Genomic DNA, 13,187 nt, shown 5'->3' on the forward strand with positions numbered 1-13,187 from the left:
TAGCCAAATATGTTGAATGACAGTGTAGAGTACAATTTTCTACTACTCTATATTTTCTACTACACTATATTTGTTATTATAACCCCCCAAAACTATTCAATAATAATAATAATAATAATAATAATAATAATAATAATAATAATAATAATAATAATAATAATAATAATAATAATAGAAGATGAAGAAACAATCAAAAAGCAGGATGAGAACCATGTTCATTTGGTAGGTATAACAAACAAATAAATAAAAAAACCAAACACATTAGTGCTCATAACCATCTTAAAATAAAAATAATGAAATGAAGTCGAAAAATAAATAATTTCAAATTTTCCATCTAGCCCCCTTTTTGGCTACCGTTGGATTAGTCTTATTTCATGATGTCTGATTACTTCTACCATTACTGTAGCATGTCTCATCAAGATAAACTAAACACCTTGTAATTAATTGCCATATCGTGTAATTGCCATATCGTTAAAATGCTTTCTAACAAGATGCTTTCTTGTTACTTATCCAGTTATGAATATGATTCAGATAGTTCTGAAGAGGAAAGCATAAATGTTTGCAATCGATTAAAGAAGTCCTTCCGTATCATTTTGAGGCGTCTGGACTCCAATGTAGCTCCCAGAAAATGTGCAATATGGCGCACAAGCTCCGTTGGAAATGGGCTGATTTGTCTGCTGGGAATTTGTCTCAACTAGTATCCAACAGTAGTCTTGGTGCAACACACAACGATTTACCATTGCGTTATTTATGTGATTTCCTTCTAATTTCGCCATCAACACGGATCAACACGATGTTTTCAGACCAAACAAAGTACCCAAAATGCATTGTGTGTCGCTTTCTCTGTAAATTGTCACCAACTCGAAAACAAGACTTCCTGAATATTCAGCGCGAGTTTTAAAACGTAAAATATAGCTATATGCTGTGGAATCTTTGTAAAATACGCTCAGTAGAAGTCATGTGAAGTGATTTTACAAATTCTGGACACAATTTGTCGGGAGGTGTCGGTTGACTTTTAAGTATTTATGGATACACGTTTTTACCTAAACACAAGTGTTATGGTATTACATGAATATCCCTCAGCTTTTGAAAGGTGTTTTCCTGGTGAAATACACTACTGTACTGTATGTGGTTCTCAAGTGTTCCTCCCAACTCCTAGCGGCTACTGTCGAGCAGGTTCAACAGGATTTTTTTTACACTCTGACGTGTCTGTAACCTAGATTTTCCTGAACTTTACACCTCCTGTCACAGTCGCTCCTCCTCGCCAGGCTGAATGACGTAGTTTGTTTTTACAGTGGAAACGGGGGCAATAAAAAACATTTACAATAGGGGCGGTGCCCTGTCGCCCCTGGGGTGAAAATAATTTTAGTCTTGTCCAACAGAATTTTTGAGCAACTCAGCTATTTTTCAGGATGAGATAAGCGATTTCTGGGGCTCACATGAACTTTGGTTTTCCTTGTCACTCCCAGTGTGGAGGAAATAAGACAAAAAAGTCTCGTATTACAAGTGCGTGACTGCTTTTGTGGGGAATTTACTATTAAGTGTTGTATTATAAATGAAGTATTGTATGATAAATAGTAACCATTATACAATTCTTTGCCAGACGACTGGGTGGAGAATCCTTTTTTCTTAAACGGGCGATTACAGTTAATATAAAGTTTACGAAAGAACAACAATTTGGTAAACGTTTATCACAAAATGTAATGAGTATTTCACAACAAATATGACTCGTTTCACCCTCTAGTGAAATGGAGTATTTTTACCTTGTGTACGTCATCGTACCGCGACGATGATGATTCATTTAATATATTTCCAAATTAATAAAAAATAATCGTGTTATCAATACTACTACTACAACTATTATTCTTATTCTTACTGTTATTCTTATTATTATTGTAATGTCCCTCGGCGTGATAAAGGATGCGCACAGTCGTTGGCACAGCTGGTCAGGCTTTTATTAAGCAAACGTTGCAGTTAACATTCATACCGGAGTCGTTACGCCACAACTCACACGCAGTCATGCGCTCAGGCTCTCTCGTGGACTACTCGTTCGGGTCCTCTCTTCACTCCGTGACGTCATGCTCCCCCGACATGCTTACTCACAAGCACCTGACGTTACATTATTATTATTTTTTTCCCCGTTTATTGATAAGTTGGGAAACTCAGACAGTACTCGTAACACGGTAAAACTGTGCATTTAAATAATCGAAAAGGACTTGACAATATTTTCTCCACGTTGCTGGAGCGCTCTCTCGTGGTCACAGTGGGACAATTTCAGCACATGTTCCGGCGGATAACCCCCGCCCTCTTCAGGTCCTACAATGTATGACGTCATAAATATAGGACAGCAATTCTGCAACAAAAACAACAATTTTGTCCGTTTGAGATTTTGTTTTCAATTTCATTTATTTTTAGCACTATGTATGATATACCGATTCAATCAGTACGCCAAGCCGTTTTTCATCAACTAAAGAAGCAGAGGTATTGTTTAAAAACATCTGCAACTAGTCTCGCTGCTCGAAAACGCGTGTGTCCAGAATAGCGTCGCACACTGTCAAGTTCTCAACCATGGTCAAACAATTCGAAATCAGATTTCCGCCAGATTGCGAAAACCTCCCTGATGGCTTTTGGTCAGCCATGGACGTGTGGATAAAAAAACCTCACGTCGTCAACAAGCGCCTGTGCGGCGTCCAGGAGACCAATGTGGTAGAGGGCGATGAAGAAGAAGCGCTGCGATTACTACCGCTGGATGTTGTGGCTTGGCTCGGTGGCAGCGGCAACCATGGCACTCACCGAACATCTCTCGCCTCTCATGTCAGGACGTTTATCCCCAAAGTCGACATATATGGGGCAGACAAACATAAAGAGGTCGTTGTTAAAGGTAAAATATGGAGTCGGAGACAAAGCTAAACGACTTCTTGAGGTCTTGTCGCTGCCTTGCTTTGCCGTGATTTTTGTTATATCGTTTTTTAGTTGTTATAGTTCTGTTGACCTCATTTGTGGACGTCTCGTCTTGTTGACTTCTTGTCTTGTTGTTGTCACCTTTTGTTAACTTCTTGAGGTGTTTGTGTTGATTTTTTTTGTTTTCTGATATTCTGACTTCTCGATTTCCAATTGACTTTTTGTTGCCATCTGTTATTGGCTTCTCGTATCCTTGTCTTCTTGTTGAGATGTCTTCTTGTTGTCCTTGTGTCTTCTTCGTGTTTTATAGTTTTCCTGTATTGTCGACCAGTTGTTGCCTTTCTTGCCATCTTGTTGATATCTTGTTAACTTTCTGGTCTCATCTTGTCTGTATCGTAGACTTGGACAGGCAGCAGGTGACGTTTGTTCCCTTCGAGGAGTTCGACGCGAGGCAGATATCTGTGAAGAAGGACAATGTTTACAGTATCAAGCTATGCCTAGTTGACTCCGGCCAATGGTTAGTGGCCATGTTTTCACCACATTCAACTGCAGAGGCATTTATACGCCCATTAATAAGAGTCAGAATCAAGGTCTTTGCACATTAAATGACTTTTAAAAGACAAATAAGGGCCACCCCCACAAAAGTTTCTGAAGATGTTGCTGTTAGGGTGTTGGAGCTGCACGTGCGGACGGTGGAGACGTGGTACTCTGATGGCGTGGCCTACCCCAAGATGACCTGGCTAGCAGAGTACCTGCTGCCCAAACTGATGGGCTGGGCCATCGAATGCAAGAGCAGCCATTTTCCAAATACCTTGTCGCTGCTTCCCGTGGAGAAATACAGCTTGACGTACCAAAGGCTCAAGAACAAGTACAAGGCCATGGTCAAGGTGAAGAGTTTAACCCTTTCATGTGTTATTAATGATAACCTGTAACTTGATAATTTAATAATCTGTCCAATGTAATGATCATTGTCCTTGAATGTGTTAAAAAAGACAATATGAGAATCAAGTACAGTAGTTATATTTTAAGAATATTGTAATGATCTGAAAAATAAAAGATCTTGTTTTCCTTTTTTTTGGTGGTTTGGCATCTTTAGGTTTGGCCAGAGGTGACGGATCCGGAGAAATTTGTTTATGAAGATGTTGCCATTGCTACGTATCTGCTGGTGGGTGCGTCCATTTATTTCCATTTATCGGACTTATACCATTATTTATTATTTAATATTTATTGTTATTATTATCAGAATCAGAATCATCTTTATTGCCAAGTATGTAGAACACACAAGGTATTTGTTTCCGGTAGAAGACGCTGCACTAGTATCATCATCAAAAAATTGCTAACTAAGTGGTACTATACAGTTCCATTTGGACTACTGTTGAAAGAGTTCAGAGTTAATGGCTTAGGGGAAGAAGCTGTTTAAATGTCTGCTGGATTTGGTGCGCATGGATCGGTAGCGCCTACCTAAGGGGAGTAGCTGGAAAAGGTGGTGGGCAGTGTGCGGAGGGTCCGGTAAGATTTTCCGAGCCCTAGTTTGGATTCTTGCAGTGTGCAAGTCCTCGAGAGTGGGTAGGACGGTCCTAACTGTCCGTTGAAGTCGGATTTTGTCCATTTTTGTGGCGTCCCCGAACCAAACGGTGATGGAAGAACACAGGATGGATGCGATGACAGCCGTGTAGAAATGTTGCAGCACCTCCTGTGGCAGGCCATGCTTCTTTAGCAGCCTCAGGAAGTACATTCTCTGTTGGGCCTTTCTCAAGACAGAGTTGGTGTTGACCTTCCACTTCATGTCCTGGGAGACTGTGATTCCCAGGAACTTGAAGGTCTCAACGGTTGACACAAAGCAGTTGGATAGTGTGAGGGGTAGCTGTGGTGATGGATGTTTCCTGAAGTCCACGATCATCTCAACTGTCTTGAGCATGTTCAGCTCCAGGTTGTGATGGCTGCACCAGAGCTCCAGGTGCTCCACTTGTTGTCGGTAAGCAGACTCGTCGCCATCTTCGATGAGACCGATGACCGTGGTGTCGTCTGCGAACTTTATGAATTTGACAGCTGGGTGCGTTGAGGTGCAGTCGTTCGTGTAGAGACAGAAGAGCAATGGAGAGAGGACGCATCCTTGCGGGGCTCCAGTGCTCGTGGTTCGTGTTGAGGATGATATATTTCCCAGTCTGACCTGTTGTGTCCGTCCTGTTAGGAAGCTGAGGGTCCACTGGCAGATCGTAGGAGACACACCAAGCTGGAGAAGTTTGGGGATGAGGAGTTCTGGGATGATGGTATTGAACGCAGAGCTGTAGTCCACAAGCAGGATCCTTGCGTAGGTTCCTGGGTTGTCAAGGTGGTCGAGGATGTGGTGCAGTCCGATGTTGACTGCATCCTCCACAGACCTGTTTGCCCGGTAGGCAAACTGAAGAGGATCTAGCAGAGGTCCGGTGATGTTCTTCAGGTGGTTCAGCACGAGGCGTTCAAAGGACTTCATGACCACAGACGTCAGACCAACAGGTCCATAGTCGTTCAATCCCGAGGGTGCTGGTTTCTTTGGAACTGGGACGATAGTAGACTGTTTGAAGCAGGATGGGACTTCACACTGCTCCAGGGGTCTGTTGAAGATTCGTGTGAAGACCAGAGCCAGCTGGTCAGCGCAGACTTTCAGGCAGGAGGGGGACACTCTGTCAGGTCCCGCAGCTTTCTTGATCTTCTGCTGCTTGAAGAGCCGTCTCACGTCCAGTTCGTGGATCTGTAGGGCAGAGGGCGGAAATACGGTAGTTTCTGGTAATGGTGGAGGGACGAGGGAAATGGGGGTGTCCTATTATTATTGGTTTATTGGTTTATTTTTTATTTAGTTTATTTATTTATTTTTTCAAATGCTCAATACCATTGCCACAGGTGCTCTGGTCCGAGGAGAGGGCGGAAGTCGACGTGGATGTCCGCCAGTCCTTTGTGGACTTGGGCTGCGGTAACGGACTCCTGGTGCACATCCTCTCCAATGAAGGGGTGAGCGACACGTTTCACACTTTGTCCTTTTTTGTTGCACTGGAGAATCAGGTCTGGTCTCCTAAAATGTATTGGATTGGATTAGCCTTTATTAGTCTCGCATTGGAGAAATTTACATTTCATAGCAGCATAGTGATGAAAGTAAAAAGAAAGGAAAGGAAGAAGTAGAAAAACAAAATACAGGAGCTGCTGGAAAGGCAGCCACTCTCGCGGCGCTATTTTGAAGTCAAAACAACCCAAAAAAACTATAGAATTAACTAAATAAACTGCAACTAAAATGAATATATAAAACAAACTAAATAATATTGTCATATTCCTTGTCTTTTTAAACCAAATATCCATATTCTTAAGTTTCTATACTTTTTGCCTCAACATATCTGACTTTTTATATTGTATCATTTATTAATTTCAGTCATTGACTGGTTCTAAAAAATTGTTTTTTTTGCATTGATTGTTTCTTTTTTTCTGTGATATTTTACCACAAAACAACTTGCGATGGTTTATTCCATTTACAACATGGATTTTTTTCGCCTTTTTTTATATAATGTCACAAATGTATTCCTGTTTGTTTGTTTGTTTTTCTAATGACTGTTACATTCTCTAATTGTGACATTTCTTGTGTAACATTTTCTCATAAAATATGAATCTGTCCTTTCCTCTTGGCTTATTGATTTTTTTTTTGTTGCGTAACATGACTAATTTGTTTAAATGGGTTGACCTTTTTTCTTGTAATGCAGTTTTTATTCAGAGTAAATTACAACTTCATCCTTGTATAATCAGGACTATTTTTTTTACTTAAAAATTGGGGTGGTGACTTTTTTTTGCATTTCTTTTTTTGTGTGTGTCATTTTATGACTTTATTTTCTTTTTTTGGTCAAGTTATGACTTTATTCTCGTGCAATGAGTTAAAAAATGTTCCGTATCTTTCTTGTCAATGTTGGACTTTTTTTCCCTGTAATTTTTTTTTTTTTTTTTTTTTTTTTTTTTTTTTTTTTTTGCCGTGTAAAATTAATATTTATTTTTACTTCTGGTCAAATCACATGACCCCTGAAAACATTTACACTTTATTCGATTATAATTGGGACATATTTTTGGAGTTTTGTTTTTGCTTTTGCAGCACCCTGGGAAGGGGATTGATGTCCGTAAGCGAAAGATCTGGGACATGTATGGCCCTGACACTGTGCTCCAGGTGAGCACATGTGATTAATTGCATGTAAAACTGACCATATCTGAAATAAAAGTATGTTTCCAAACCATTAAAGATTTCAATTTGGCAGTGAGAAGTTTGTTTTTTATTGTTTTTTAGGAGGCAGCCATCACCCCCGGCGAGAACTTCTTGTTCCCGCAGACGGACTGGTTGATCGGGAACCACTCGGACGAGCTGACGCCATGGATCTCCATCATGGCAGCCAGGTGAGTCGTTGACTTTCCGCTTTGCTTTGGAGCGATAGGACTTCAGAAAGAAGGTTTGATGACATCGATGTGCTTTTGCAGATCATCGTTTACATGTCGCTACTTCGTCCTCCCTTGTTGCTTCTTTGACTTTTTCGGAAAGTACCGGCGGCGGGATAGCCAAAAGTCTCAGTACAAGGAATACATCGACTTCATTGACGAAGTGAGCCGTGTCAGCGGTTTCCACACGCTACAGGACTGCCTCAGGATTCCTTCCACCAAACGGGTATGGTGTTTTTTATTTTAACTCATTCACTGCCAGACAATGTGCAAAAATGTGTCCACTCCAGTGCGAGGGTTTTTGTCATTCTCACTCAAATTGCAGGACCCACAGAATATTGAGTTTTCGGACTACATCAACATTCAGTACTGCGTTCGAAACCTTAGCCTCTCTTCTTTAATTAGAAAAAAAGTTAATTCCCAAGTTATATGGGTCTGGAGTTATCTGAGCTTGAAATGAGGGCAGCTGTACAAAATACAATACATATTGATTTATATAGCGCTTTAACAACAGCTGAAACTGTAACAAAGTGCGAACAAAAGGCAAATGCTGCCCTCTTGTGAAGGGAAAAAAACATTGCCATAGGTCTGATCAGCGCATTATTGGTACACATGCAAGAAAAACCAAAACCCGAACAAATTTGGGAAAGGCGCTGCATGTCACACTTTTCAGCGAATGAGTTAATTTCATATATTGATATTTTTTTGTCTCTTGTAATTTTTCCTGGACTGAGAATCAAGTCAAACGTTTTTGTCCTGAATGGGTTTTAATTGTTTTGCGTGTAGGTTTGTTTGCTGGGAAAAAGACGCACGTATGTAGCGTCCGAGGAAGCTTGGGTGGAGGATCAACGAGCCAGTTTCATCCAAAGCCGCCGCGCCGCGTCCGAAAGCCACTGCGGGAAACCCGGGGGTGGCTGGGAAACAGGTTTCCGCCCTCGCGAGCGAACAGAAGTCGTGCGTAACTGCATGGCGCTCTCTCGGGATCTGGTGGACGGCCTTGTGCTACGCGTGGCCGAGGCCCTCCTAGGAATGTCTGACGAGCAACCGTCCACTGGGGATTGGAAGCGAGGAGGTAAACATACATTGGGGGTAAACCGTGTATGTAAAGACCAGACGTAACACACTTAAACTGTCAGCCTAGTGTGGATTTTCTTTTCTCTCTTAGCATCGACTCTTTTTTTGATAGTTTGAGGTTTGGAGGTGAAAATGCAACTTGGTTATACATTTTTCCTCATGTAGAATGTATTTAATTTTGTACAAATGTCAACTTTTCTACCTTTACATATTTTTTTTTTAATATATGAAGTATTTATTTCTGTTCGGGTCATTATTAATGAAGCAGGAATCAAAAGTAAAATCAAAAAGATTCTTTAATCTTTGGGACGGCACAAAATGTAACTGCCTACCCCGTGTGGCAGGCAGGGAGAAGAGAGGCAGGGGCTGTTTGGGAGAGCTTTTTGGAAAGTTTGAGAAAATAAAACTATGTAAAGACTGACATAATGTGACATAATGACAGGAAGTCCGAGAAAATAAAACGATGTGTAAGGAAACAGAAAATATGTTTAAAATGTGTTCGTATAGTCTAATTTAAACATTTTTAACTTTGTATCAATGTCAACTTTTCTACCTAGGATAGTGAAAGTACCATACGGTCACACCTCGGTTTTCAACCATAATCCGTTCCAGAAACCTGGTTGAACACTGAAACATTTCCCATTATAATCAATGTCTGCTATTTTTTTTATCTAATGATGATTGAACAATACACACACGCCTGCTCACAATGGAACACTACATGAGGATAATGCGTGCCTCACAATGAAACGCAACACAAGGAAGTGACGTACTGTATAAGGAAGCAGAAGGGAGTCGAGTGGTGCATTCAGGTGCGCTCAGTTCGGTCAAGTACCGATTTTCGGTTGCAAACCGAGGCATAACAAAAAACAGAATTTTTGGTCAAAACCAAATTGGTCGAGAACAGAGACGTTTGAAAACTGAGGTTTACTTTACGCTGTTACCTCTTTCATCCAATCGATGATGTCGCATCCTGAGTTTCAATAACTTGCTCAAGGACACTTGGACTCTCACGATTTGCAAGGTGGTGGTGGTGGACCCCCAAAAAGCAGGAAGGAGCTGGGTGTATTTGACAAATTGTATTAAATCAGCAAGAACAAAATCTCAATAAAGACATCAGAACAAAAAGGTCCAAAGTAGCCAATAAAACCATGAGTAAAACATGACAAGATGAAACAAACCAGACAGGGTGAAACAAACAATGACCTGCCACTGATTAAAACGAGCAACACCTGTGCAGCTGCAGGCACGGCCTGACAGCGCAAACCGAAACATGACATGGTGGCAAATGGCCGGTAATTGAACGACCAACCTCTGTGTTGGTAAACAACCACTTTAATTCACTGGCCTTTTGCTTTCAGGGAGTTTGTCTGTGGGCGAGGTGGCGGCGCTGTTGAATCAAGAGACGCTCAAGCAGCTCAAGAACGAATGCGGTGGCCTGCAGACGCTACTCAAGAACAACCATCAAGTTTTTCAAGGTACGCTCAGCACACGGCATATTTGTCACACTTTTGTTGCACTTTTCTATTTTATCCTTACAGTTCTTTCACAAGTTGTGCGTAATTTGTCCGTTTTTTCTTTCAGTGGAAGGTGGAAGAGTACGTATCCGCGACTGGCGAGAATCAAGACCCCAAAGGACGCATGGGAAGAGGAAGGCAGCTTTGCCCCCCGGCGCTCTGAAAACCCGCCCGTGCTGGTTTGACCGCCATCACCCTCCTCCCTTACCGGCTGAAAAGTGCAATTTTGCTCACGGACTTGAGGAATTGCGAGCGTCTACCAGACCGGGGAGGAACAAGGCAAATAAGCACCTCTAAGCTATGCGCTATTCAAATACGGTTTGATTTTTTTTTGCCTTACAATCGAGCGTTTTGCCTTTGGCTTTTAAAGGACAACCGACACCTACGAACAAGTTGTGTCCATAATTTGTAAAATGACTTCTACTGAGCGCCTTTTACGAAGATTCCACAGCATATAGCTATATTTTATGTTTTAAGACTCGTGCTGAATATTCAGGAAGTCTTGCTTTCGAGTTGATGACGATGCCTGACGTGACGTCACGTCTGGAACGCCCCCTGACCGAGATAGCGACACACAATGCATTTTGGGTACTTTGTGTGGTCTGAAAACTTTGTGTTGATGGCGAAATTAGAAGGAAAACATATAAATAATGCGACGGTGAATCGTTATGTGTTGCACCAAGACTATTCTTTGATACTAGTTGACACAAATTCCCAGCAGACAAATCAGCCCATTTCCAACGGAGCTTGGGCGCCATCTTGTGCATTTTCTGGGCGCTACATTGGAGTCCAGACGCCTCGAAATGAGACGAAGGACTTCTTTAATCGATTGCAAACATTTATGCTTTCCACTTCAGAACTGTTTGAATCATATTCATAACTGGGTGAGTAACAAGAAAGCATCTTCTCCGAATCTGAAGCCATTGTTTTGTTTCTCGAGCAAGGCAAGACGTCCCAGCGTGATGTCACGAACAAAGCGGCGGGACCTTCTGAAACTGAAACTTTCTGAGGTCATTTTGAAGTAGTATTGGGACACTTGAAGTCATTTTTATTGGTGTTTTGCATTTGACTAAATATATTATCCTGTGTGTTTTGGGTATTTTAGATGCTATCAACGTTTTTCTGATGTCAGTTAGGAAACAAAAAATGGTGTCTGCTGTCCTTTAAAGGCTTATTTGGAATCCCCCTTTCATTCTCAGAAGTTTTTGCATTTTTTTTTCGTTTTGTTTTTTGAGAAAGGACAAAATGACGACTCCAGAAAATATACGTTTTGATTTGTCTTCAAGTCCGCCATTTGTTTGCATAATGTTGTGGCTTTGTGATGTCAAATTACTTACGACCACTATATATTTTCTGCAAAGTTATGACTTAAAAAAAATGCTTCTCCAACTTAATGCTGTTCACGTTTTGATTTTTGTCATAAAGAAGAACAATTTTATTCTGGTATAACAATGACTTTTTTCTGGTAACATTACAGTTTTTGGGGGTAAGCCACACTACATATTTCTTTTTATTTTAATAGTAAATTTTCATGTTCTTTAAAAAAACATTTTAAAATTAAATAAGCAGATTAGAAAGTGGATGGACGGAAGATCAATATGGTAAATGTCATCGAATCCATCCTGTGTTCTTCCATCACCGTTTGGTTCGGGGCCGCCACAAAAATGGACAAAATCCGACTTCAACGGACAGTTAGGACGGCGGAAAAAATCATTGGCACCGCCCTACCCACTCTCGAGGACTTGCACACTGCAAGAATCCGAACAAGGGCGCGGAAAATCCTACTGGACCCTCCGCACCCTGCCCACCACCTTTTCCAGCTACTCCCCTCAGGCAGGCGCTACCGATCCATGCGCACCAAATCCAGCAGACATTTAAACAGCTTCTTCCCCCAAGCCATTAACTCTTTGAACTCTTCAACAGTAGCCAAAACAGTTTTTTTGACGACGATACTAGTGCAGCGTGTTCTACCGGAAACAAATTCCTTGTGTGTTCTACATACTTGGCAATAAAGATGATTCTGATTCTGATTCTAAATGTATGGAAATTGAGTGAACGTTGGCGCGTATGGCTACCGCTGCTCACCCGCAGAAAAAAAATCCTGTGACTGTAAAGTGTCCTTGAGAGTTTTGAAAGGCGCGTATAAATGAAATGTATTATTATTAGTAGTAATAGTAGTAGTAGTCGTAGTAGTAGTAGTAGTATTAAAATAAAAATAAGTCATGACACAGGGTTCATCTGTCATTATAATATCACCAATCATCACTAGATGGCAATCTTAGTTATATTTGGACTGAGTCTCCTACTGTCTCAGAAGACAGTAGATGAGTCAGCCTAATATTTTTGGACATATTTGCAATGATATGCACAGCAAAAATCATACAGATGCTACCTAAATTACGAACGAGATACGTTCCGAACAGTCGTTCATAAGCTGAATTTGTTTGTAAGTTGCCTCAGCGCTATATTGTGTATGGAATGTATGTTTAAGGTTTATACAGTGGGGCCTCGGTTTACGAACACTTTGCCTTACGAAATTTTCAGTTTACGAACGTTAAAGTTATGAAAATTAAACCTTGGCATAAGCACTACTTTTCGGGATACACATGGAGCACCGCCCCACCACGGCTGGCGGAGTAATCTTCGGCGGAAGAACACCAAAGCACACGACCGAACAGCGCCCCAGCCGGCCTACCTTTCCACACACCCTTTATCTGAATGCACCTGTCGATCGTCTTCAACGATACTTTTGCTGTTATGGGACCGAAAAAGACCCCACCACAGGCTTGTGTCCAGCCGAAGAAGACACAAAACAAAATTACAGTCGAGGAGAATAAGGAGATCATTGAGAAACACGAACGAGGTGTGCGTTTGTCTGATTTAGCGGCTTAGCGGATATGCTAAGTCCACCATTGCTACCATCCTTCGCAACAAAGCTTTACACAAAGGCTTTATTCACTCGATGCTTTCACGTGACTAATGACACCAAACTATCCCTTTGGGATTGTTGGAAAGACCATTTCAATGTATACCATTGTGTTCAGCTGATAGAAAAAGGCTTGATTTTACCCTTCGATCCTTGAAAGCAGCATGGAAGAATTTGTGGCGCGCATGCATCCTTGAGAGGGACTTTGAAGGATTTGATCCTCATGACTGTTGTTTTGGACGACATTCCATTGGACAGAACATGGGACTCGAAGTGGATGCAGATGACATCGAGGAGCTTGTTGCTGACCATAATGAGGTCCTCAACAC

The 13,187-nt window shown here is 41.4% G+C and overlaps 1 protein-coding gene across 1 annotated transcript; it reads left to right on the forward strand.

Moving 5' to 3' along the window:
* Window positions 1-2,527: 2,527 nt before the first annotated feature.
* Window positions 2,528-11,962, forward strand: trmt44 (tRNA methyltransferase 44 homolog). Its single transcript, XM_088990114.1, has 11 exons — window positions 2,528-2,881; window positions 3,301-3,418; window positions 3,569-3,788; window positions 3,998-4,066; window positions 5,782-5,889; window positions 7,007-7,078; window positions 7,196-7,302; window positions 7,384-7,567; window positions 8,128-8,413; window positions 9,777-9,893; window positions 10,000-11,962. Exons 1-11 carry the CDS (start codon window positions 2,569-2,571, stop codon window positions 10,227-10,229), a joined length of 1,824 nt encoding a protein of 607 aa, XP_088846240.1. The 5' UTR covers window positions 2,528-2,568; the 3' UTR covers window positions 10,230-11,962.
* Window positions 11,963-13,187: the final 1,225 nt, after the last annotated feature.

This window comes from Hippocampus bargibanti, linkage group LG02 (assembly GCF_051943395.1).
Source record: "Hippocampus bargibanti isolate YZ-2025 linkage group LG02, ASM5194339v1, whole genome shotgun sequence".
Taxonomy (NCBI): domain Eukaryota; kingdom Metazoa; phylum Chordata; class Actinopteri; order Syngnathiformes; family Syngnathidae; genus Hippocampus; species Hippocampus bargibanti.